Here is a 27,959-nt window from a genome sequence, read left to right as displayed (position 1 = left end):
TGGAGTTGTGCAGTTTTATTTGAACAAAAACCAGTGTCAATATTTTTAATAAAGTCTACATTACACTAAATGCATGTACACTTGTAAGAAGATAACCTAGTTGTAAAGAAGGTGCAGGATAATATGTACAATCATAGTTTAGTTAAAAAAATTCACATTTTACATAGATTTACTTGACAGTCCTAGGCTTTCATGGTATATAAATGGTAACCAAAAGAGGTAACAAAAAAACCCAAACCCTAGTCACAAGGAAATGCAGCTGGAGGACTGCAAAATGCACTCAATTTTTCAAATAAACTGTTTCACAGAATTCTTATTCGTCCTAAATCAAATTTTGGATATAATTTTTGAACTACTAAAATGAACATGTTCAAGGAGTATACTGATGTAAACATTTTTGTTTATATCAAAATGGCAATGGTGCCATTTTCTTCAATAAAAATCTGCATTTTATGTTGTGGTCTGGTCTTCCACTTTTACAAATTAGAATAGTTACATAGGATGTTTCTCAATACATGGTAAAAATTATCAAACAGCAAGGAGGATATGTTCAAAAGACACTTTGAAGCTTTTCAGTCCACCTTCACAACGCTGTAAATCTTACTTACAAACCAGAAGCAGGCAAAAAATCCAATAGTCCCTGAAACAAGAAAGTAAAAATGGTTAGTTTATCTCCCAGTTTGCCCTGAGAGAGAAATCTAACATGTACTTCCCAGCTGGACAGAATATAACACTGTCATCCAGCTAACTACCCAGAAAAACACCACTTCTTAAATTTAACAACAAACATTCATCCTCAGGCTAGGTTATTGATTTAGATCAAAGATGACTTTTAGGGACCAGGCTGCTTCACGTACATTTAAGCCGCCGATGACCATGTTGCCATCACTATGAGCAGGGCCACAAGCATCAATTCAGAAACTGACTTTTATAAACACGCCAAGCCAGCCCCTATCTGATTTTTTTAAGTTTACAATACTTCATTGCTGCCTGTGAATTATGACACATAAGTAGGCCTTGGAAAAATTCACCTGTCCCAGTTTTATATTCATCGTGCTCTATTTATACTTGAGAATAGAAATTTCTTCTTCTGTGTATCCTGTTGCTTCCTTTTGGCAAAGGAATGCTCTGTGTGCTACAGCAGCAGGAAGCAAGCAGCAAGTGAAAGCAGCAGTGACAAACCAAAACACTGAATGAGATTAGTATATAACAATTTTCTATTTTTAAACTGACGAACAAATTTGTGGTTTTCATCGACAGTCACTATTACTGAGCAACTGCAAAGACACTGTGTGTTGCCTTGTTCTTTTGAGAGTTTTAAAATTCTTCTAAAAGTTTTATATACCTTCTGATGTTTACCTATTTCTACTGAATTTTCTCACACAGCTCATGTAAATAATGATTGTTTTGCATTCTTCTTTGTGGGTGAAGAGAATTGATGGACTGTTGGTTGAACCAGTGTGGTTGGAGAAGTGGCAATTTCATCCTCCAATCCACTGTCACTTTTGACATTCTATATATAGTGGAGTCAGAAAATAAAATCCTCTCTTTTAGTTCTTTTTCTTCCCTCTTTTACATAACATGCGTCTCTGAGTTATTTCGTGCCGTAGTGTAACAACTGTCCATCATGTTTACTTTTAAATTACTTTAAGAACTTCATATGCAAGGAGACAGTCCCAATTAATTTAGTCTTCAGCCTCTAAAGGAAGCAATGCACTGCTTGTCACACGTTTACCTAGTTGTAAACTGCCCAGAGATGTTAACCCTGAACAGACAAAGAAAGGGAAGACCTCAGTTGCACTGAGGTCCCTCTCAAAAACACCGCTACATGCCAGCCCTGGGACAGCGCTTCCCAGCTCCACTGCAGGCAGTCGCAAGATTATGCACTCAGCTCCTTCAGCTTTATATTATCCTCTTCTGTCTGTACAGCCCATGTTTAACATCAGCTCCAAACTCTTTCACTATTGTGACTGAAGATTAATAACTAGAAGATTCTTTATGAAGCATTCGGGATTTTTACATGAGTTACATTTCTGTCCTTCAGACCACATCTACACATTTCCCAAGCAAGCAACCCATCTTGGGATGCTTATTATCTCTATGCCAATTCTTACATTCCTCATGCTACCATGTATATTTTCAGTTAAAGGCTTTTTGACAGACTATTATTATATAACACAAATTACCCTTTCCTTCGAAGTTTGCAGTTGTTGTTCTCTGAAACAGTAGGAGACAGCAGATTTATGGCTGTTGATAGGAGATGAGACAGCAACCACACAAGGAATGTAATTCCTTTGTAGGCTTGACATCACTAAGTCTTTGCAGTTCATGGTCATATCTCACTCTTTCCTACTGTGTCAAATACTCCAATATTTTGTTACTCTACACCTTACTCTCAGAGTTTTGTTCCAATAATGGTTCTCAGTCTCTGCTGCCGGGTTGTTTTTATAAAATAGCCCACTCCAAGCCTTTTATGGCTTTGAAAGCAGTTTCTTCCAAATGTTTAACAGATTAGATACCTTAAAAATTTATCTGCTGTTCTAGAACAAAAGTGTACTATCATAACAAAAATGTACAACTATCCTAAGAATGACAGCTACCATAGTTTTCTGAGCATGCCACAACTTAGTATGGGAACACACTCTAAATCTACATATTTTCCTCCGATACTTGTTAGTCTGAATCTATAGAATACATCAGTTTTCTATAAAACATTGCCTCAGTCATAACAGAACTTGAAGACTTCACACTGTGAACAATCATTTTATCTATAAACAGATTTTCACAGGTTTCAGTAACATTGATTTTCAACTCCCCCTCCTAAAAAGTCTGTTTAGCAGATCAAAGACCAAGTACACCCTGCTCATTTTGCAAACTTTATCAAAAATTTTGCCAATGTAATGGAAGCAGAGTAAGACACTTTTTAAGTGGTAATGTTTGTCAGATACCAGATTTGAATCATATATTCAGGAAAGAAAGGCAACACTCATCACCAAGACAGAGGTAGTCAGAACCTTCTCTGATGAGCACAGATTCCTTCTGTTGCTACCTCTACATCAGTAACTGGGGCTAAACAGCACCGTAATTTCTTCTTCCCTCCCATGAACAAATATATCTACAAACTCCATATATGGATAGCTCTAAGGACCAGAAACATCAAAAACAGAACATCATACTAAAGACCCCATCATCTGTCAAAGGTACGTCTCCTAAAGAACCACTTGATGCTCTAAGACCAGAATGGTTTAAAGGTGCTGGCACAAAATAGGTTGAAAACTCGTTTTCAACTAGGTTAAAAATTCAACTGCAGATTTAGGAGTGCAAATGAATCACACCAAATCAACAACTGCACATGGGCCAGATAGACTAGAAGCTTCTAAAGGCTCAGGTCAGCAGAGTTGTGTTGACATTACAACCAGTATTACTGGACAGAAATTAACATAAGGTAAGAGAACATTATTTATAAGGTTCTCCTGAACAGTAGCTTTACCTACATGATTGCTTATGTTAGTGCAAAAAAAAAAAAAAAAAGCTAATTTTTTGCCTCTATTTTTAAGAATATGAACCACAGCACAGCACCTGGTTCCACTGAAATTCTGTGTTTTCCTCCTCAGCCCTTGGGATGCTTGTGATTCCATGAACACTATAAGGCCCAAAAACGGTAAAGCAGTAAAATTGCTTCTGATTTCCTACACAGCAATAAATACTCCAGTCAAAGGGATCTGCAAATGAATAGCAAGTGGGGAAAAAATAGCTCTGAACTAGTGTGGCTTCTTTGAAAATTCTAGCCAGAATGCTTTCCACATTTTCTGTGTTTTAACCCATTTCACAAATTTGTCACTTGTTCCAGATTTGAGCACTTCATACTGAATCTTTAGGCTGGTGCGGACAAGTACCACAGGTTTTCAGATTCTCCTTTTAAATACTTTGACTAAAGCCATTCTTAAAACACAGATAACTGCAAACTCTCTTTCTTACACCCCAATCTCTACACAGTAGAATTGCTATTATTAGTGGCACTAGTTAAAATCCAGCCTTGCCATATCACATTGCATGGCTTGAAATGTATTTTCTTGAAGAGCATAGGTAGCACTTCAATCTTGACCATTTTTCTAAGCTCATCTTGCACCAAAATTAAAATCATCCCTTATTAAAATGAGCCTCTTATTAGAACAGGAGAAGTATTTAGGTAAGGTTTAGATAAGACCATACCAGGATGTTGCTTTTATTTGTCTCTTTCAAAACACATTCAAACTGAAACCCAAGTTTTGAAGCACTATCAACAAGAAGCACACCTGTGCAGCTCAGGCTTCTCTGACAGACACCAATGAACAAAACATTACAGATACCCAAAGGCATTTTTGGGAAAGCTGTTAAAAAAAATCCTAACACTAAGTACTTAAAAAAAACCCCACCAAAAAACCACAACAACAAAAAAGACCCAAACAAAGCAACAAACAAACTAAAATCACAAACAAATAAGTAAAATACCCCCCTAGTTGCAAGAGTTGAGACCATTACATTTTCTGATTAGTCTAAACTCCTTTACCTTTTAAGGTTTTTACATCTTTCATATGCACATCTCTATCAAACGACCCAGCACCAAACCTAACACCAATTCCTCCAATGAGTCTTTATAATCCGTTTGTTTAGTTTAATCCAATATAACACATTAGTTTCTTGGCTAGTGTTTACTTCACCCAATCTTAACTATTCACCATCTTAAACTGCATGTAAAAGCACTTGAACGGTCTGCATTGAAGAACTCACTGCTGTGGGATAGATCCTTATTTTTCCCCTAAGGAGGTGACCTGCATATTTTAAGATTCTACCTTTTAAAATAATCCCTACTAGCCTAGGAAAGTGATGCCATCTCAGTGTGCAGCAGCTCGCTGCATGTCATTGACCATTCTAGGGAGGTAAAGGTAAAAGACCTTTTGCAGGAGCCATTTAAAACTCACAAACCCAAGACACTTCTTTAGCCAAGAAGCAAGGTATGTCCAAAAATCCCATTATAGGTAGTGGGGAGACATTGACACCTCCATTGTTTTTTGATGATCTTGTCCTCTGCTTTATATTCTGCTGAATAGTCTGGTCTGCAATATATACACTACCATTTTCTGATACACAGAAACAAGATGCTATACACAAAGCCAGCATCTGAGTAAGGGACAGTTATTAGTAAACCAGATTAAATTCAAAATTAAAAACAAGGATTATTGCAAAGAATAATGTTAAAATACATTAAGTAGACTCTTCTCCTCTACTCATCTCTTCTAGCTTTATTGTTTAATGAAGAAAGAAGAATTCAAAGCACGAGCAAATTGTAAGAAAGCAAACAGAAAAGCACTCTGCACTTGGCTGATACTTCTCATGTACTTTAAAAGCTCTCTGTGTCATACTGGTTTCAATCACTGCACAGTGGTGGGTGCTTCAGAATCTCAGATTCGAAACACAATCTACCCAGAAGATCAAAACTCAATTTTGAAAATGGCATTAACTCACAAGTGAAAATGATGTTCAAAAATAGAGGTCACTGTAAAGGAACATGCTTTGACTATGTTCAGGATTTTTTTGCCTCCACAAATAAAATACATGTAATAATGTAGCTACCCCCACCCAACCACACTTGTTATTTCTTCAAAGATTAGCTGCACTTTGTACATTAAAATCCAATTGTCTGTTTGGGTGTGCACACCATCAGATTTCACTAGTCAAATTGTATTACTGTTGGTGTTGGTATACAAGCATTCAGTTCCTATTTACTTATTCATTACGATCCCTTTTGAAATGTCTTGGGTAACACAATGCACTGCCATGGAGGAGGTGTTAACACTGCCCCTTATATTTCTGTCAGTGTTGCTGAGACCTAGTAGGCAAAAATAGAGAAAACCAAAATATCTAGTGCTAATTTAAGTGGAACAGATCAAGGTCCCATTTTTGGAAGGCTATTAATACAAACCATGTGTAACATTACATTAGCAAACTCTTTCATGTCCAGAAACTATGAAGGACTGAACCCTTATTTTCTAAAAGCATGCCTGCTAAGGAATATTTTACAAAACAAAGCATAACTAGGTGTCTACAGTTTGTGCCATTTGTCTAGAACAGCTTACACTTCAGGCCCAAAATCCATCACCTAACTGAATATGGAAAAATTATCACAGCATTTTACATTAGCAAGGATTTATTATGCACTCCGTGTATCTGTTGTACCCATTAGCCTTCTAGTGACTAGCTGTTCTATTAAATGTAAAAAAACAAAAGGAGGGCTATGTAGTAGCTTTCCTCATGAGCTACAAAAACAGCTTAGGGAGCACCATTGTGGGTTTTTTCAAAAGAAAAAGATGACGCTGCAAAAGTAACAGCAGCACAGTTTATTATTGTACTTCAGGGGCCTCACTGGCCTTCATACCAAGAACTCCAGGATGAGCAAATCTGAAGCTTTGATTACCATTTCAGCAGCTGCCATGACAATTTCAATTATCATTTTATATATATGAAAGGGACATTTTTAATTCTACCAATTTGCATATTATAAGTGGTATTGAAATTGGCAGGATAGCAACTAACCTATGCTAAAACCCAGACACATAAAAGTAAAAAAAAACATTTTAGACTATCATTTTTGGGGTTTTTAAAATATAGATCAATATATATATATTATAGAAGACATCTGGAGCTTGTCTGTTTCACCACAATTTAAGCAGAGGTTTAACTGGCAATATGTAAACTTCCAAGTTTGCCTTCTAATAATTACAAAACAGAAAAATTGAATCCTCCTTGTTTTTTTCCCCCGCTTCATTTGAGAACTTTTATTGTCCTCCTTAGAAGAGACACATTTCTAAAGAACAAAAATCAGCAATAAGTGACAGTTACTATTATTCAATATCATTTCTACAGCATAACTGCTTTGTTCAAACACATACAGGAATTTTCTTCAGGTTTTTATGAAAAGTGGTTTTTTTTGCCTTGTGTCAACCAGTACTAGGAAAATTAAATACATAAGGATGAAAGAGGTCCTTCTCCCTGTACACTGACAAACTTGAAGTCTGTCGCTAAGACTTATCTTCATTACCTATTTCAGCCACTCTTTTTCAACTGCATTTAACTAAGAGATGCATTTCACAAAGTGAACACAAAGTAATCACAGCAGCTTTCAACAAACAGGCAAAAGAAGTTAAAATGTAACAATATAAACTACCATGCCATCCACAGAGAAATCCTCTATTACAAATTTTTGGACTGACTATCACGGCTGTTTTCATCCACAGCCCATCATATGTGAACAAGCATTTTCTCTATTTCTGCCATTGCAGTATTTCATGAAGCCAAGCAGTGACCTAAAAGATCTGACTTCATGTGTAAAATCTACATATACAACAGCAGCAGTACTTCTCATCAAATCAGCCTCAAAATTATTGTTTCAGTCAAGTGACTATGAACATTAAAATAATCCTGTGGAAGATACTTTGTCTGCATGATTTACATCAGAAAAATTGGACAACACTGGAGAGCCATATTTCAAACGGGTTCCTCCAGTTAAGGTACATTTCCATCATTATGAAGTGGTTTAACAAGCAGGTAAGACAACTCTAACAGTACTATCTTGTCAGCATTCACTTCTTCCCCAGCACCAGCCTCCTTCACTTGCTCATTGTGAAAGCTGAAAATATCTTTTATCCTCCATAGCAGAGTGAAATTATCTCTATAACTACAGAACTTCTAGAACCAACTGTGAAATCCAGAATCAAGTTAATACCCAAAATTAACAAAAGAAGGCCTTTGAAAATATAAAGGTTTGATATTCAATAAAGGAAAATTAATTCTACCATAAATAAATGTAATTTCAAGTTAGGAATAAAGTGTAAAAAAAAAAATCTTACTGTGCTGTGTGGTGTCACAAACCATGTAAGTAACACCACCTAAAGAGTCATAAATTGTATTTAATATTTCATGTAATCTAAATTTCACCTAATGTTTCTCATTTCAAAACCAGAGCCCTCTATATTAATTTTAGTTTGAACATTGTACTTACCTGTGAAAAGGAAAAAAATCAAGACCATGATCATTGTGTAACCAAAGTATAAAATGGTGCTGGCAGTTCCTGTGATTTGGAGTTTGGAGAAGAAGTAATGGACTGCATAGATAAAGAGATAAACTGCTGTAAAGCTGCTGGTCAAGAACGACCTCCACCACCAGTGATAGTCCTGAAACAAACAATAAACTGCTCACTAAGAATCATCATGTAGGAAATGGAATATAGGAAATGGAAATGGAATATAAGATGGTGAAAAATTAACATTGTCTTATGAAACACATTTAATTCTGTAAAATTTAGCTCAGAAAAATTCCAACATGACGTATAGATATTTTCTTTCTTCAAAGTCAGCTGCATAGCTTCCACTGGGAAGATGACACCACTCTAAGATCAAAGCTGTTTAAAGCAAAAGGCACATTTCAGAAGAGTGGCTAAGACAGGCATGCCAAGGCTGAACATGCAATCAGTTCACAGTGTCCAGCACTTCACAGTGTATGTGAATACCTCACCTGTATTTCTAACATCTTCCAGCTACCAGTCATATCTACATCAGAACTGCAACTTTTACCTCTGCACACAGGTGGAAGTAGCACAGCAAAACTGTAGCCTCCGAACATGTAATTAGAAGAATTATAAAAACTAGGAACAGGAATCCAAACATGTAATACATCTGATGAGACCTAAAATTAAAAAAAAAATAAAAACATGAATCTCATTTTTGGTTGAAGTTCTGAGTTAATTTATAGTATCACATTACCAGATTCTGAGTTAACTTTATTGAGTGAAGGTGACAATTACTGCACTACAGGATTTGACAGAGGGAGTATTAGTTGCATACTCCCTCCATGCTTCCCTTTCATAGGATAAAGAATGAGAAAATTTAAGAATTTGCTAACTTCAACTATGAAAGTCCACAATATACCTGTTTGTCAGCTGAATATGTTTTTCAGCACAGCTACATTACCCATTTAGAAAACTGTTCTGTAAGATCACTCAACCTATACATGGTTTTAGATGACATCATAAAAACCTGGCACCTTTAGGATAATATTTCCCATTGAACAACAATGTATTAGACATTTCACATTTACATTGTGAAACTAATGAAAGATTGCACTGATTTAATTTTTCACTCACAGCTTGATTAGGTCTTTCAAGATTTAGGAGTGGAGTGGATTGTTCATAGGGAGTGGAGTCTTGTTTTGCAGAACATGGAATCCCAAGACCTTGACCTGATACTGATCTACACAGTTGAAACTGCTAGATCACATTAATTTCATAAATCATAATATAGTAACACAATGGATTAGGCTCTACCTAACCACAACAGTATGAAACCACATTAGTGCTGTACAGAGCCAGGAAGATAAAACAAGGAAATAGGACTCTCATATAATACTTTGAAGTTCTCCCTAAGAATAATTAGTTTTGTCAATTCTAAGCACAGAAATAAATATAAATACTCCGGAAATTCCATAAAATCTGCAAAATTATCAAAAACTTTCAAAACTGGTTTATTCCTTATATTATTTGCTTTGGGATATTCAAACTCACCATGTGTATTATCAAACCTGTATAAATAGAGGGGAAAAAAAAGTGATACTCACCAAATGCTATTCAGGATGAAAAAAAGTTGAATAAAAATACAGCCAAAAGGTAAGATACCACCCATGATGATACCAGGCAATGGCTTTGTGAAAAATGACTGCTCTGGAATTTGGCGAGGAATCTGGTTTGTACGCACTGGATGTTCAATAGGCTGCAGAAAAAAAAAAATAGAAGATTAATTATTACATCATAAATAAGATTACTTTTCCCTAGTATTAGCATATAACAATTTGATAAACATAACTATATTTTCATTCATAAGCCACCACAAATTATCAAATAAAAAAACCTACAAAGTTGATGTCCATCACTAGGAAAAAGCACATGTGCTTTAGATATTCCATCTATGGGCCAGTAATCAAAGCAGAACACAAAGGAAATAAATCTGTTCAAACCCTAACTAAAAACAAAATAAAATTTTAAAAAATCCAATAACATTGCCTTTTTCTTAGCTATCTGGCATTACTTCAAACTACTGAAGTAAAAAACTGAAGCCTCTCAGAACTCAAACTCAGCAATATTACCAGCAATACTACTCAGCAATACTATTACTATTGCTGAAGCACAAAAAGCAAGTAAGAGCTCCAAGAACGTTACTAAAACCTGATTCTAGTGAATGGACTGAAAAAAATGGTTTGGTTTGGTATGACATTGCAAATACACACTCTGTTTCAATATCAAGACAGTAAAATATCATTTTACAATCATGGGATCACAGATGCTTCAATCCAACCAGACCCTGTCAAGAACTCTTGCTTAGAGATTCAATGGCTCAATTACAGAGGACAGGTGTATTTCAAATCTGTATTCAAAGGGCCATACCTTCTCTTTGAAGCCAAAATAGGCACCAACAAAGGTTAGCGGGACTGAAATTCCAAACCACATAGCAAGGATAGCAACCAAAGTGCCAAAAGGGATGGCAGCTGAGGAGCCTTTCACCCACAGAATGAGATTCATAATGAAGAAATCAGCAAAGACAATCCTGAAAAATAAGATCAGAAAATATATTAAAATATTCAAGAAAGAAGAAATATCACTTAGTATTACAAAATGTAAATTAGTTAATTAATAAATGTAGCTTCTTTCAATTTATCAATTTCCCAACAGTCCTAGTTTTTTTCACCACTGGTGCAGGTAAAGTAAAAATGCCTGCACCAGCCAATGCTTGCAGGTACCAATGGTAAAGCCATTATTTAAATAAAGACTCTGTACATAACACCAAAAAGTAACAGAATCATGCCACTGAAAAAATCTATAAAAAGAATGGAAAAATATAGAATAAATGTAAAAACTCCTTATCTGTACCTTGTTTCCTATTAAAACCATAAATTTTTTTTTTATTTATGTCCCTTATAAATAGTAAATTCCTTCTGAATAAATACAGTAATAGCAAAATCTCCTACTTAGGAAGCCCCATGGACTCTCACAACATGGACTCCAATGTGCTGCTGCAGTTTGTGTCACAAGGGGAAGGGGGGATTAAAGAGGGCTCTGCTCTACAACAGAAATATTTGTATAAGCATGGAGTTACACATACTAAGTAGCCCATGCTTCTGGAGAATTTAAATAAAGAGTGCATCAGTCATGATTTGTCTCCAGACCTGCTCTTCCCTCCCCCGTTAAACACATCTGCCTCATTTTCAAAATATCCTGGACAAAAACTAGAAACAACTCAGAGACAAGAATCAAGGTGTTGCTGAAACAAGGTGAGATGAAGATTTCAAACATCCCATTCTGAAAACAAAGCAAAATGTTCATTCTGCAAAGGAACCCCATATAAAAAAAGCTTGTGCTAACTGCCATTATTCCTGGATTCAAATATACACCACAGAAAATTCAGCCTCAGAAAAGGTCCTGTAAAGTGCATCACAGTCTGGGTTTTGTTAAAAAAGTGTAACTGTGACAGAATTTAAGCTGCCCTGAAGTGAACACTCGCCCTGTATTTAATTTAAAAAGGAAAAAGGAAAGATTAAAGCAATAGACAGGCTCTTTCTTTTCCCTAGGAGTGGCCTGACACTTGCCAAAACTGCTTGGGGGAACAGACTTGTTCAATAAGCACACCCAAGCGACCCCTGGTGTAAGCATCTTGTTGAACAAAAAATAAAAATCAAATCCATTTTAGAAGTCTTTCTAATCTTTATCATCTATCCAGGCTCATAACACAGACCTCACTTACCCCCTCCACAAGTATAAAAAATACTGCAAATATGAACTCCCATCAGTCATCTGAGATTAAAAAGGCCTTGGGCTGTTTATGATATCATGCAAATTCACTGAACTAGCACAGTGTAATCAGGGCATCTGTTCATATTCTGTCAGCCCCAGTCATTTTACTTCCTCTGTGAAACTCAATTTATATGGGAGTTTAACTGACTAACACAGTATTCCTTCCTTCAATATATATTTTCTTCTCTCTGCTGATAACATCTAAATGACAGCAGGGAGACTAAAGCACATTCTGGTATGAAGTAAGATTTCTCACAGAAATACTAGACTTGGTTGTTACTGAGTACATTACCTTTCATTCGATGAAATTCTGTTTTACTTGAAGCCAAGTCGTGTTTTATTTATTCTGAGGTTTTTGGGGGGAAGAAATAACCTTAAGAAACTTATAATCTTTTCTTCCACTTTTGCCAAAAATATTTGCCAAGGGATGACTTCATGTACTCAAAGTTGCATCCAAGAAACATGGAAGACTTGCAGAAGAAAACAGTTTCTGCTCCCTCTCCCCACTAATTCTCACAAAAGGTCATAAGAGCTAAGAGAAAACAAAAGATTGAAGTGCTACTGACCTTCCCAAGCACAGCACTGCCCAGACTATATACTGTAATACACACTACAGCCACATCCCAGACTTCATGTAATGTTATAGATACATATTATAATACTGGCTTTTTGCAAATATTAAAATGTATTCTAGATGTGTGGTGTTAAAGTAACTTTGCTATAAAGATATCACTTTTATTTCTGTTGTTAATTAAACTTAGACATAGTATTGAAATAGCTGATATAAGTATGCTTGTGTTAAAATGCTGCTTGGATGGGATAACATCCAATGAACATATGAGGAGGACACCTGCTACAGATATGCCAACTATCAGCACTCACCCTCTGAAGACAACGTGCACCAAGGCCCAAACTGGAAGTGATAAAGAGAAGGAGCCAAAACCCCAGCCAAGAAACATGCATGCTCTAAAAAGATGGACCCAAAGAGGGGCCATCTAAAATAGCTCCTGGAACATGTAAACTAGTTTGGGGAAAAGTTTACTATGCATAATTGTTTATGAATATGTAACAGGCTGATGCAATAGAAATACTATATATAAAGGGTGTTTTCCAAAATAGCAGGTGTGCTCTTGGCCGAGTGCCAAGACACACCCAGCGATAACATCTTTATTTATTGTTTTTGTCTCCTATTGTCCTCTATTGATCTTTCTAAATTTTTACAGGAGAGTGAACTGTGTTTTTTACATGTAAGAAGATCATAACCAGAATTACCTGGTATCGCAGTACCAAACTGGAATTACCCCAGCACTGTGCCCAGTGTTCTGGTGCAGTGATTCCCAAAGGCTGTGACACAACCTTGCAAGAGAGTTGCCCCATTCCTTCTATCCCCACACCTGACAACAAAACAAGAAGCCAAGAAGCTGTGTTCTAAACTACCAGGCTCCAGCTCCTCAGAATTCACTTTTCTTTGTATTCACAGATAGGCAATGCACAATAGGAACAGCAGCTTAGGAGTACCATAAACAAAATCACAGAGACAAGCATCATAACAATTGGCTTTTCCCAACTCCTTCCCATTTCCGATTTGTTTACACTTTAAGAATAAAAGAAAGAATGAGGGGAAACAATACTAACCCAGGGCAGAGCAGAGCTGTAAGCAAGACATTGGTCTTCCACTTCTCACCTCTGAATGCTAAGGAGAAAAAGTAGAAACAATTTCAAGGTCAAGACCATTTCCAACTGTTTTGCAGAATGGCAGCAAGAAGCAGGATATGCTGTCTGAGACACCAGCTCCAACTGGAGGCATATATTCAGCCCAGCAATTCTGAATTTAACATGTTGTGTCACATTAAATAAATGCATGTACTTACTCTTGTACATTCTAGCAGACACATAACCAGCTGGAGTTCCCAGTAAGACCCACAATACAACTGCACAGGTCATCAGAGCACCACGGTTGGCAGGAGAAAGGAAACCAAGGCAGGCTAGGACTAAAGAAACAAAAAGATTTAGTTATTTGTGGACACACGTCAAAACATCCCTGTAACACAGATCACTGTGAAGGTTTATCCCTTTCACTACCACATATTTAAATGAAGGCTGAGTGCATAAGCTCTTGTACAACCTCAACACATGAACATACCCCTAATGACACTGTTTCATTCAAATGCATTATTTCCACCTCATCTCTTAAGTAGAAAACTTCTCATAGCCAAAACGCTGAAAAATAAAATGCCACCATCCATCATAAGCATTTTCTCTTGCCACCAATTTCTTTCTATACTACTACACTGATTGCACAGGAAACTATCATTGCTAAGCAAGACACAGAGTTATAATCAACACTGATAGACAAGCCTATCAAGAAAATTCTAGTAATCTTACAGTATCATGCAATAAATAGAAAAAAGCAGCTCCCCTATGAAAGACCAAAATCTGAATTAAACCTGGAAAACAAAATTTGAAAGATTCTTCTTTTGTACTAAGAATCAGTGTACTTTCCAATTCTACTGTACAGTAAAAAAAGAAATGCTCATAAACTTTACAGATAACCAATAATAAAATACCATCTTGTGACAGGTTACATAATCACATGCACATACAGCTATTTATGGTAGGCTGTCATTATCTCAGCATTGTGTCAGTACTATTTCACTGGTGTGCATTCTTGCTTGTACTTCTGCATGTCAAACATTTTGGACAGAAAGAGTTCCCAGAACATTAAAGCTTTGATTACATCTTTGAACTTGCATTAATGGACCCTTAGATAATTTACACCATGCAAAACTGTGTTTTTTAAAAAGAAACTTGTAAGAAGGAAGTTTGATTTCTGAATTAATGAAGAATCAGCATAAGCCCAGATATTATAACATCTTCAATGACAAGAATTACAACGGCATTACTAAAGCTATCTAATTACTGTTATGAAATTGCCTTAATATTTTATGTTACTAAAGGAAGAACTTTATTTCCAAAAGAAGGTTTCTATAATTTGTTTAATAATATTGCATCTTTCTTACTACTATTACACTACATACACATCACCTTAATGAAGTTACTTACATAAAGTAATAAACGTCATAATGAAAATTTGGGTTCCTTGGCCCAAAAAGACAGACAGTAACATTCCCTTCCTTGGAGGTCTAAACACATCTCCATGAACCAGCTTCCAGCCAAATTCCTCCTGGGCATCTTCCTGTATAAAATCAACAATGTCTTTAGCAGCAATACATAATGCAGTAGTGAATTAACACAAACAAGATGCAAAACACATATTTAAAGTTTGATAAACTTCCAGTTAAGATCCAAAGCCAGACTAATTGCATCTGATTCATCACTCATTGATTTTATAACCTCCTAATGGTTCAGTGAAAAAGGCAAGATTTATCAAGAAATTTCTCATCTCCTAAAGCAAGAAAAAGCAAATGTAATCAGTCAAACCATAGAACATCATTCTAAATTTAAACTAAAACAAAGCATTCAGTTTAGTTTTAACTCCAGTCTAGTTCATGCTTTTTTTTTTCTGTTTTGATTTCAAAGTCCATTGGTCTCAATGACAATACTGGAGAAGAATAAACTGTCTCTGTACTCCAGCAGGAAGTTTGCACCCTGGAATCGTGAGGGACAAGTACCAACACTCTGGCTGGCTCCTGCCAAAGGTGAATGGATGAAAGGATGGAATGGGGGGGGGAAGCCTCAGTCCAGTGGCTCTAAGGAACCACTGCTGAAGAACAAAACTTGAGTTTTGAGTGACAATAAAGACACTCAAAACAGACACCTCCTCTCACAAAAAACAACAGACAACAAAATTAACACGCACAACCGCAGATAATCAATCCCACAAGAAGACCCTCTACTCCTCATGAAGTTAAAAGCTACAGGTTCCATTCAGTGTAGAAATAATAAGTTCAGTTCAAAGGACTGCTTATCACTAGGATTAAAGCTTGACAAAAAAGCAGGGTAAGAAAGAAAGCAGACCACACCTGTGAATGACATAGAGCACCTTAAATTACAACAGATTATATAACTTTTCTTCTTCTTCTGGAAGACAGTCTTTGCTTTCCCCATACTGATACCTCTGCTTGCTAGAAATGACTCTCAAAAGGCTGATATATGAATACAAAAATTGAAAACTATTAAACACAAGATAACGCTGATTAAAATACAAAACCATACCTCACACCTGATAGAAAACTATACCAGATATCCAGGTATAATTCCAACATATCAATGTTCTTCCAGCAAAGAAAGATTTGTTTGGTCAAAGAAGCATAAATACAAAACTTCCTGTTCGTTCAAGTCTGAACTTGAACTAATTGTGATAATGAGGAGAAAATCGTTGAGGTAAGACAGAAGAAAGGTTTTTCCCAGGTAGTTGTAAGTAAGGAATTAAAGAGTTGCAAAGGTTACCACCTGAAGCAAATCTCTGTTTCCAAAATGGTGAACACTAAGCAGGAACAAATGCTCAGTACTTCACTTCCTGAGAGAACACAGAAAATGTTTACAGATTTGAAATGACTCATACAGAATTCTTGTCAACAATTCATCTGGGAAATGCACTCAAAAGATACCTTCTGGTTCTAATGCGAACTTTAAAACAAATAGCTACATAGTAATTATCTTAATTTAAGAAATAAAGGGAAACCAAGTCTGGCAGATCGAGACCCTTGATTTATCCCGTATAAACCTATGCACCACAGTTTGTCTCAAAGCTTTGTTTTTAATTAAGTTCTTTCATTACTGGCTAATTAGCTGTGAGTCAGAGTATTTTTCAGATTTCTGTTCAAAAAATTCAGCAGTGTTTCATATTGCTAACCTTAGAACATAACGATAAGAACTGTACAACAGAACAAAGTAGTAAGCTATATTTTAGAGTTTCAAGAAATATTAGAACAAAATTACTCTAAACTTTTCAAAGGTGCAGTAATCCTCATCTTACCCATTAATTTAGCTTAGTTCTCAAAACATTCTAACAAAGATTTAAGTCCCCTACATTCAAGCAGTCATTATCACAGAGATTTTAGGGGAAAAAAAAAAAAAAAAAAAAGAGGAGTGCTTTACACTGACATGAGTTCTCTTCAGTTCAGGAACCAACTCTTAGTCATAAGACCCTTAAAGTAATCTAATGATTTCTGAACACTTCACTAATGAATGTCTCACTAAATCCACATCACACTAAAAGCCAGCTAGCATCAGTTGAAACATTAAATGCACATTCTGAGACCACAGTCATTGGCTGGTGCATCGATCTCTTTTGAAGTACAATCACTAGCATCCCCTAAATGTGAGATACTACTTTGCTTCCCTGCATCTTCTTCAGGCCATGTCCTCTTCTGCACCATTATTTCACACCTTTTTAAATAAGCTCCTTGAGCTGCAACAGAGCTTTAAGTCTCTCACACCTGGCAAGAAAATAAAAAACTGTGGCTTTCTGAAAGTCACACCTATCCCTGCTGTTACTCATGAAAACTAATCAAGCTTCTACCAGTCTTGCTCTTTATCATATTAAGAATGATCAACTAATAAAGGCAACACAGTATAAAATATTGAACACAATTTAATTGAGAGATCAAACAAAAGCCTCACAAAAACTATCAGTTAAAGGATGTGAGAAAAATCATTCCACTTTAAATCACTGTCTGGATTTACATTAACAAAAGATATTCAATATTAAAACCACAAAGAAGAACAAAAGTATTTTCACACATAATTCACAGAAGGTTGTTTTAGTTTCAATATGAAACATTTTTGTGTATTTTGAAGCATTTCTTTAACCAGATGGAGAGCAACAAAAGTGAAAATTCACATCTTTGTTGCATCTGACATTACTTCTCATCTTTGAGCTGCAGATACCACTTTTACCAATGAGAAAAAGGCTGAGTAAAAATCACCCTCGGTCTACTGCTCAAGTATTTCCAGCTCACAATCAGTTATATTCTTTTCCACTATAGAAACCTGCAGCTTTCCCATTTTAAGGAGTACATATCTCAAAAGAACTCACAACAGGTTCAGTCAGATGGTAATTTAAACAAACTAGACTCAGTTTAACACAGCGATTACCACGGGAATTGTATTTACAAATAAAATAAAATATCATTTACACATATACCAAGTAGCTCTAACACAGCTATAGGTCAGAAGTTGTGTTGCACATGAACCGCAATATTATGATCTCCTAACTGAACAAAGTGATTCCACCACAGTTTCCAGCCACAGGTTAACATCAATTTGTATCAGCCTATGTTAATCAGAATATCTCCAATAATTTTTAACCCCCAGAGACATTAGCATGTATCAAACTCATCATAGATATACATCTCTCTAGACTGTACTCAAAACTAAGAGACAGACACCACTACGGACAGAAAAATGTGCTCATGTAAAAGCTGTAAATTTTACTCACAGAAGAGTCGATCTGGTTGTATCTTGCAATATCTTTATGAAGAGTCCTCAGAATGATCATAGCCACCATGCCAGATAAGAATAGAACAATTACGAGGGAATTCATTATACTGTAGATAAAGAAAAAGTCAAACTTTGAATCCAGTTATTCCCGTTTCAGGAGATGTACCAGTTCATACTACATGTATACAACTCAGATCTGGGGAAAAGCCTTAGATATACAGACCTTCCAGTATTTTCCCATGTGGAGAAGATAAAGGTACACAACTTAAAAGTCTGTGACTTCTTAGGAGACAGAAGTGAGGAAAACAGTATTTCATGATACCTTGCTCATTCTGAACACAGTAACATATTGCTTTTCTTTTTTTTTTTTTTCTTTTTATAGCTAAGAAATAATCTCCCTGGTGAAACAGCAACAGTTCTTAAAGCAGACTGTCAAGTAGGTTTCATCCAATCCTATCAACCAATGAAATCGATTTTGTGCCATTTAATATTTTGTAGAGAACAATTTATTTGGATTAGTCTTTTCAAGATTTACATTGCAAAACATTAACACTTCAACACAAATTATATACTTACTAAGTATCATTCCCATGCTATGGAGGGATATAAAATAAGCAAGAGCTTTTCACATACATCTTTTACTCATAAAAAAGACCTTTTTACTGTAAGCAGCTGCTGAGCACAAAATACGCATTATGTATATGTACCTCTCACTTGGCAGTCAAAGCCAGACAAGTAACAGTAAGAACACTGTAGAGCTGCAATGACTCAAAACTTCTCCAGAATGGAGATGATAAAGTAAAAAAATGCAAGCTGCTTTCCTTTTCGATACTGATGATGCATTCCTTTCACAAAATGCTCCCAAGAGATGAAAATTTAATTTACATATGAACGCAAGAAATTTTCTTGACTGAAAACCTACAGACATTGTTCTATCTCCCTAGAAGTACAACTAAGAATTGCTCTCCCCTGCAAGGTTACTCACTGAATAAATGCAACTCTTACCTAAACCACTGGATGTTTGTATGTGGCATGGACTCCAAAATGTAGTCCCACCTGGAAGCCCACTTAATATTATTCTTTTCCTATAAGGAAATGAAATAGTAATTAACAGAAGCAAGTACAAGTTTGTTGCAGTCTCCAAGAGGAAATAAGCATACCATACCTCTTCCCCAAACCCTCCAGTCAGCATTCATTTCTAAGCTTGGTGTCCACCCTGGATGTAAGACCTGTCTCTTGCATTAAATAATCTCTAGAGACTCTAAAAGAGTATATTTTCATTGAAATCTCCTATGCACATCTTCTACCTTTAAATTAGGCTTCACTAAGCCTCACCTTTCCATGATTTGGCATGTAGCTGCCTGCAGATCCCAACTGCTGAAAAACAATTATGCCATCACTAGAAGAATGTCCCAGCATAGCACACTGATCTTGAAATTTCAACTTTGTCAAACATACTCCAGAGAAAAATTCCAGGGGAAATTAGAAATATGTTTTTCTCATCACTTTTAATGGATTTAGCACAGGCTTCCTTGCTCTCTGCAATAGTGTTGGCTGACACAGACTATTTTCCATTCTGATTCCTGGCAGACAACTTTCATTTCCAGATATTCCTGTGATGGACCTTCACGTCTACAACTGAGGACTCTTTCTGACCCACAAGCCTTGTCCTCCCCAGTTGTTCTCTTTGGATGTACACACATGTTGTCCTGCTACTAAACTCTATCCCCTGACTGGCATGAAGTTCTGCTGATCACAAGGTGCTAAGTTTGTACAGCTAAGTACCAAACTCGTCTCATACTTGCATTTTTGTACACTTGTGTACTAAACGTTAGAGACATGATGATGTATGCTTTTCACACAGTGCTAAATACCTTGTCCATGTCAGTTAATTAAAGCAGACACCATAACTTTCTCATCAGAAGTCAGCTGCCATATTAGAAAGGACCATAAAACAGTTATATATTTTACTGCTTTATGTAGTCAGGCTTACTTAAAATGATGTTTTCCTATTTAAAAACACTTCTCACTGATAAACACTCCACTTTCAAGTTATTTCAAAACTACTAATAAAAAGTAAAACACACAAGGTATTATTTCAAACCAAGGCTTATGGATGACAAAGAGAATAAGCAGATTTGAAGTGCCACCTGCTGGAAGTATCCAAACCCACTGGATGTGAGCCATACCTGCTCCACAACAGGGAGAAAGAGTGTGGGTACTCAAACACCTCACCCATTGCGTGAGTAACCAGACAAAGTTCATACTGAAGTTCTGAATCATGATTTACCTCAAGATTTAAACATAAATGTTCATGAAAGAAGGCTCATTCATGTAGGAAAATCAGAGCTGAAGAAGGATTGGGTGTCTCAAGGGAAAAGTAACAGGCTACTGAGCCTTGCACCTCAAGGTCACTGGTTCAAATCAAATTCAATTTGGCAGGATGAAAGCTGTTGCCATATCATGGCTGCTTCACTGTCTGTACAAAACAAGCTTCTGGTCTCAAGCCAAACCCTCTAAGACTGGTGTCTTACATCAGAAAAACAACTACACTTTCAGGACAGACTGGAACAGAGGTACCAAGGTTTGAAGTACATTGAATCAAATTATAATCACACCCACAGGAGGCTCACTTTCCATGCTGGGGTAAAGACTCATTTGCCAGAAAGCAACTTCCTCCTACCTCATTACAGGCTGAATAAAGCATTACTGTATTAGTAAACATTAGAGTATTAATTATAAAAAATAAATTATCACCTACTCAAGAAAAAGCCAGTGAACAAAATAAAAACCACACAAAAATGAGACAAACCCTGCAACTTCATGAGACAGAACTTACAGTCAACATTTAGCAAAGAAAACGTCCCCAAATATAAACAGTTCTTTAACTTATGTTAAAGGATCTCAGCAGCCTGACTGAAATCTGAAAGCAGAGTTTACCTCAAGAAAGACAACTCTTCCAGGTATTCAATCTGCTAATTTTCTATTAGTAATAAAACACAGGGGGGAAAAAAAGGCCTTCATTTATATTTTCATAGTGTCACTTAAGTTACAGGAACAAAAAACCTGTTAAGATTTTCAGAAAAATACTTCACGAGACCATCCTTACAGAATTTACACTGCTGTAATCCAGTTACGGCTATTAGCAAGTTATCCAATTGCTCTGATTTCATTCTTTTGTGGATTTACATATTCATGTAACAGATTTAATACTTACTTCAAATGTCACAGAGTAGGTGTAAACCAAATTCAGTTTATTGGTGAATTCTCCAGGAATCTCCATAGGTGGACCTTCACAGCTTAAGTTGTTCTCATCTGTATGCTTGTAGCTAATGGGGAAAAGAAGTTAAATAAAATTTTTAAAAACTTACATTTTCTTTAAAATCATTTAATATTGTGCTCCAACCACAAATACTCCCCCATCAGGAGAGCTTCAAGGTTGAAGCAAAGCACCTGGTCAGAGAATGACAAAATTAAGGTTATGTGCAACCTAACTGCCCCCTCGTGGTCTGCACTGCCAGGGAAAAGGCAAATTCTCATTTTTCAGCCATTCGGGATGCTACTGATAAAGGATTTGTGAAAAAATGAATATGATTGGAAAAATCTTCCTGGCACTCATGGAAGGAATAAACTGGCATAGCAAGTATAATTCACTAAAAAAACACTGTACCTTTGCAAGAGAAAAACCAAGAACAATCAAGTTATGTTGTACCAAGCATGTCTGTATGACTTCAGAAACTGTAGTAGTGCAATTTATTAACTTACTTAACTTCTACAGAAAAGGGGGAAAAGTTTAGCTATAAAAAAAACCACCTACTGTGAAATTCTATAATTGGGCTGCAGTTTTCTAATATAGATAAATACAAACTGTGCACAAACAGATTTACCAGAGGCCAAAGTAATTGCTCCAGTGTTCTTCTGACCTCTGAGTTGTTGCACCTCCACTCTGGTCAACACAAAAACTAAGCAGCTACTGTTTGAGAAAATGAGTTAGTCTTCTTAGGAAATTAGTTGCTGTCATCTGCAGTTCTGAATAGCAGCGTTAACACAGTATTTCAACTACACCTCTGTAAACAAACTTACACAAGAAAAAATACACCTGTACATTCATCCAAAGTACATTTGGCAGATAGGTAACAGATCTGACATGGGAAACTGTTACTCAGGGAAAGGATGTTTCTCAGTTTATCTGAAAACATGCATACCCAGATACAAATCAACCAAAACATGAAAAAGGCTCTGTTGTTTGGGTCAGGTTCTAAAAGTCTGCATAAGCAGCTTTCCCATCACAAGGGACTTCAGGAAAAATTTTAAAAGCAAAGTTAAATGATATTTACAGTTGTGGAACTGTCCTTGTAAACAGCTCCAGACATAAACCAGCACACTGAAAGCTTTACCAGAAGTCAAAACAACAAGTTCCTCAGAATTTATTAACTCCAATAACATCTCTAAGGAACTGTTCTCTCTGGAACTGCTGTTAGGACTCCAGAGTACCAGAACCTGATGCTTTAATGCACAATTACCTTTGTGGTCTCAGTCTTGCCATCACCAGTCTTGCACCAGGCCAGTTTTCATCCTTCCCGCTGTGGTACATGATTGTTATGTCAACGTGGTTGAAGAGGTAGAAAGTGTTCTTCTTGTTAAACTCTGACTACAAAACATGACCAGGAGACTGAGCAACTTCTCCAACAGGAGAGGGCGCAAAAAGTCAAGAACTTCCTCATGCGACTGGCTTTGTATGAAGGAGCAACAAAGGGAAACACTTCAACATTAATATACCTGTATAAAAGATCACTTTCAAGAGCCTAAGGAGTAACTGAGTTGGAAGGTCACTGAAGCCAGAGTAAACTGAATGTGCATGATAAATGCAACACCTCAAACGAACTGACTGCACTGCACGCAAGCAGCAGATCAAGTGGTAGAGCAGAGTCATGAAAAGCTCTCTCCTCACCAAGAGGAGTGCTGTCCCTCACCCAGGAGGGATAAAACTATCACTATTATCTGTAATTGTACTAGTTCACAATGGAACTCCCAGGATGACTGACACATTTCCAACTGTCAACATAATTTTCCCTGTCACAGTTATGTTTGTTATCCTTCAGCCACCTGGGAAAACCCTGACACATTTAACTTGTAAACTGTGGTAGACATGACTTTTGCAACTAGAACACAGAGCTCATTTCTAGGACTTCACTAGAAAGCTTCTATCTGATACTGACAAAAGAACATCTTGCCCATGAACATGACACAGACAAAAAATGAGTAGGTACTAGGATGGATACACATGAAATTTCAGAATAAAACCCCAATTTTTAAAGGCTTTTAAACACCCACACCATTATTTTATAGCTTTATATATTAGTCAAAGACCTGTAAGAACATTTGGAAAACTTTATCAGTGAGTCACTGCACACGCTAGCAGCACTCAGCTCTGTCAGTGCCCACAGTCTGAACATTAAGCATGTTTACAAACATATGTTTACGAACATGTTCTTTCTCAGGAAAATAAAGCTTGAAAGTAAAACCACAAATTAAACCACCCTATACTAACAAAAAAAGTTCCACCACTTACATTTATAACACAAGCATCTTTAACTCTACCATCTGGAGTAACAAAACATCCTACTGGAAATCCTGGATTACAGTATTTTTGTCCATCTTCCACATCATAACACCACGTTACAGGCATGTTATCGATAATCCTAGACAGAAATCATCAAAGAACACATCCTTAGAAAGGGGTGCACCTCACTTCACAGTGATATTTCACATTCATGTAATGCACACACTTTCCAGTAGTGCCTACAAGATGCGCAGTAGAGAGACAACTATCACACAAAAGGAAGAAAGCAACCACTTAAAACATAGCTAACAAATGTCCAAATGAAAAATAAATAAAACCAACCTCAAGCATATGTCTTGGCTTACCAGTGATGCTGATAATTCAATTGCATTCCTTTCTTCAAAAAAGCCAGTTTGCTTTTATCAGCACTGTTTCCTGGGTCATATGATCTTGTACAAACCTTCTTGCAAGTTTCTTGCTTTTTAAAAGTGAACTGTTAAAAAAAGCATATTAAAAAAAAAGTCACTTCAATTTTGCTTCAAAGATCTTATAGCATTTTGGGTTTTTTCAGGTAAAGTAGGGAGGGGTTTTTTTAGCTACTTTAGCTCATTACTGTAAGTTTCTGAAGGAGAAACCCTTAGGACTGAAAAATGCAAATTAGTAGAAAGGGTATTGTTTTTTCTTTTACCAGTTTGTTTTATTTTGATAATTCCATCATGGTCTAAAACAGCCTTTCACTACACCATTCCTGAATGTTTCATGTTGACTTTAGCTAGTTTTCCACATGACAACCAAGTTATATATGGCTGCCAAAAGCACAAGTTGCACAACATCCAGGCTTCAAGCACAGACATCACCTAACACAAACACACTCAAATTTGCATCTCCAACTTCTAACCCAGTTAATATTTACCTGTTAGTGAGCTTAAAGCATGACTGAAAATTCTAATATTATCAAGGCCCAAATGCTAACCAGGAACAGCACTTTCTAATTACTGTTGTGTACAGCCAAACAGTTGTTATAACAATTAATCTATTCAATACGTATCCAGTCCAAATGACCCATCATGCTACATATTTAAAAGCTTCTTGTGACCACTAGTCATAAGACTTAAAATTACATTAGCTCAGAGAATCAAGGAGATTTCTAAGAGCAATTCATATAAGGGAGGGGGCATCACCTACTTAACAGACTAATGAAAAGATGTGATCGGGTCCCTTAAGACTGAGCAGCAGCAGAGTCAGAAACTGCTGCCTCTTTTTCTCACAGGGATTTGGATTATCTAGCAACCATCACACTCACATAGCACAGTCTTCAGCTTCACTGGCAAATCCAAGTCAGGAAACTGCATTTGAACACCATACAGCTCTCAAACACCACGAGCGACAGTTTGACCACAGCTCCTCCATTGCTAATAACTGTCCCGAGTTGATAGCACAGCTTTTTAGATATGCTACATTTGGTCATTGCTAATGTAGGGCATGATACAGAAAAATACCACATACCCAATCCACAAAATATTTCCATACATTTATTTTACAGAAGGTTCCAAGTGATATGCATCAACACTGAAAAATCTGGTTTCAGACAACAGATGATAAGTATGTACAAGCAGAGAAAAGCTGCAAGTGAGCCATAACCTAATTTCCCCTTCCCACTCTGGAAGTTGCCCAATACTACAACCAAGTATATGAAACAGTTCCTGAACTACCACTTTATAGTCTCCAATGTTACATTTAATAAACCAATTATTTCACATCATCTAGCACACCTTACATCCAGCTATTAAATAACTGCCTAAGATACAGTTTCTGGACTTCTCTACCACAGAGCAACAGGCAAGAAGGGTGATCACTGCCTCAGTTTCCTAACTGTAATCAGCCAACCTAAGATGCCTTTGGGTTGGGAGGAGTTTTATTGGGTTTTATTACACAAACTTCATAGTGGTTATATTAAAAAATATAAACAAAAAAAATCACCCAGTCATCAAATCTTCAGCTATGTTTATGGCTATCAGAACAAAGGCTATCAAATTTAAACACAATCAACTTCAAGGGATAAAATAACCTTATATGGAGACGATGCTATTCTCTCCCCAAACAGCACTTGTCCAAGATTTTCTGATGGTCTTTTCTCTTCCTTATCTTGACAGAAGTCAAAACTGGAAAAAAGTAGCAAAGGTTCCCTTTTACTTTTAATTGACATATAACTGTAAATATCAACCTAAAACAAATTCTTAAATTATGTCCTTAATAGTTTTCATGATTTTTTTATCAGTTTAGACACCAGGAGTTAAAAATCTGAGAGCCTTTGCAAAGAAAGCTGGCATCTATTTTAATAGCAATTTCAACCAATACGTATTCCAGCATATCTTTAACAAAATGCACAATGGTTAGTTCACCCACCCTTTTCAAATGGCAATTTAAACAAACAACAGAATGTTTCATTTTGTGGGAGAAAAAAGGTACTGTGCTACAGACTTTTCATTTCTCCTGCAAAAAAAATTCTGAAAAACTACACTCCTTTCTTAAAGGAATATTTACAAATAGCATTTAACATGAAACACATTTCAAAGAAGGAAAGTGCTTTTAGTTTTAACAGTGCCACACTGTCAAACACCATTCACCAATTCTTTTCAGCTACATACAGCCTGAAACTGCTGAATGTGGGAGAATGTAACCATTCTGGCTTTTCATTAAACACAGGTAGCAGCAGGTTATGTTAAAAAACCCCAACATATCAACAAATAAACCCATACACATCTTTGGTACATAAGTGCTTTTCCTCAATCAATGGTCCTAAATTCACTGGCTTCCATAAAGTTTAATGGAAATAGAGATGGGGGATTTCTTAGCTAGTCTTTGGTCTTATTTCTACTGCTGCACTGCTCAGGGAAAGAATTAAAACACCTGCAAGTTATCTTTTCTGTGCCCAACATCAAGACTGTAAATCATATTGTTTATCATCACTTTGTAGGCCTATAAATATCTGCAAAAGCAGATAGAAGTTTTCATATAGAAGAATCAAAGTAAACAAAACCAAAACCAACAAACCAAGAATTAGCTACAGAGCTTTGGTAAAAAAAAAAAAAAAAAGGAAAGTTAACAGAGACTAGTCTCCAAGTTTCTTTCAATTATCAGGAAAAAAAAGAACTCAAAACATCTTATGCACTAGATTTGCCTAACAGAAAGAACTTTCAAATATATCAAACAGTCAATACTAAATCTTGTACTCAGCTCAAAAAAATGCACCCCTAAGAAACCCTACAGCCTTTTTTCTAACAATAACCGAGGACGGTCAGGTGGCACAGGTGTGGCCTTCATCCTTCCCACCCTCTTGTACTTCATTCCTGCCACTGAGCACCGGATTCGCTCTTCCACTCCTACAGCCAAAATACCGACAACTTTACAGTAACAGAAAAGCGCCTGTCCAAACACTTCTGGAAAACTGTTGGGATGTACTTACGCATCATATTCGTATGGCAGAACTGATTCAACAGAGTCCAGCCGGTTCACGAATAGCTCAATTAGTGACTGAAACAGGAAAGGAGGACAAAAAGCTCGAAAATACGGACTTTCAGAAACAAACGTGTGGCTGGTACGAAACGCATGGCTAACTAGCACATGCTGCTAGCCAACGCTGGAGTTACCCTTGGCTGCTGACAGGCCCCGGCCACGCCAGGAACAAGGAGCTAAGGGTCCTCCCAGCGCTGGCTGTAAAGTTCAGCGGGAAAAGGGAATATCAGCTAGGGGTGCCTGTCTTCCCGGAGCAAATGCTGCCGCCCGCGGGAGGACATCTCTGAGCAGCGGGATTGGGAACACCCCGCGGAGTCCCCTCACCGCGGAAGCCCCGCGGGGGCAGAGCGAGCGGCCGGCCCGCGTCGGGCCCGCCCGTGCGGGCGCTCACCTTGCAGCTCTCGGTCTCCTCGCTCTCCTCACAGAAGCTGACAGGCGCCAATCCGGGCAGGTAGAAGGCGGCGCCGAGATGCGCCACCAGCAAGACTGCGGCAACTAGCAGCCTCATCTTGCAGCCTGGACGGGCAAAGGCACCATGAGGCGCAGCTGCAGCCCCGAGCGCCCTGGGCAGCGCCTTGCGGAGGCGGCCCCAGCACAGTC

At 37.0% G+C, this 27,959-nt stretch overlaps 1 protein-coding gene across 1 annotated transcript; it reads right to left on the bottom strand.

Moving 5' to 3' along the window:
• On the bottom strand, positions 1-27,959 carry LOC137482277 (transmembrane 9 superfamily member 2-like). The gene is made up of 17 exons (XM_068204511.1): positions 27,751-27,959; positions 27,310-27,377; positions 25,912-26,005; positions 24,209-24,336; positions 23,853-23,982; positions 22,804-22,931; positions 21,498-21,609; positions 19,286-19,365; positions 18,279-18,387; positions 14,939-15,071; positions 13,747-13,866; positions 13,511-13,568; positions 10,472-10,631; positions 9,649-9,800; positions 8,610-8,721; positions 8,039-8,210; positions 1-640 (listed from the first exon to the last, which is right to left on the bottom strand). Exons 1-17 carry the CDS (start codon positions 27,865-27,867, stop codon positions 573-575), a joined length of 1,941 nt encoding a protein of 646 aa, XP_068060612.1. The 5' UTR covers positions 27,868-27,959; the 3' UTR covers positions 1-572.

This window comes from Anomalospiza imberbis, chromosome 14 (assembly GCF_031753505.1).
Source record: "Anomalospiza imberbis isolate Cuckoo-Finch-1a 21T00152 chromosome 14, ASM3175350v1, whole genome shotgun sequence".
Lineage (NCBI taxonomy): Eukaryota > Metazoa > Chordata > Aves > Passeriformes > Viduidae > Anomalospiza > Anomalospiza imberbis.
This window is presented reverse-complemented; position numbering and strand designations above follow the sequence as displayed.

What these genes read in the sequence shown, in the direction of transcription:
- LOC137482277 (XM_068204511.1), bottom strand. Translation starts at nt 27,867, where the DNA reads ATGAGGCTGCTAGTTGCCGCAGTCTTGCTGGTGGCGCATCTCGGCGCC. An exon ending in GTCTGCTAGAATGTACAAGA is followed by an intron (nt 13,569 to 13,746) that starts GTAAGTACATGC and finishes TTTTCTCCTTAG; the next exon opens with CATTCAGAGGTGAGAAGTGG. An exon ending in TTCATCCTGAATAGCATTTG is followed by an intron (nt 8,722 to 9,648) that starts GTGAGTATCACT and finishes TTTTAATTTTAG; the next exon opens with GTCTCATCAGATGTATTACA.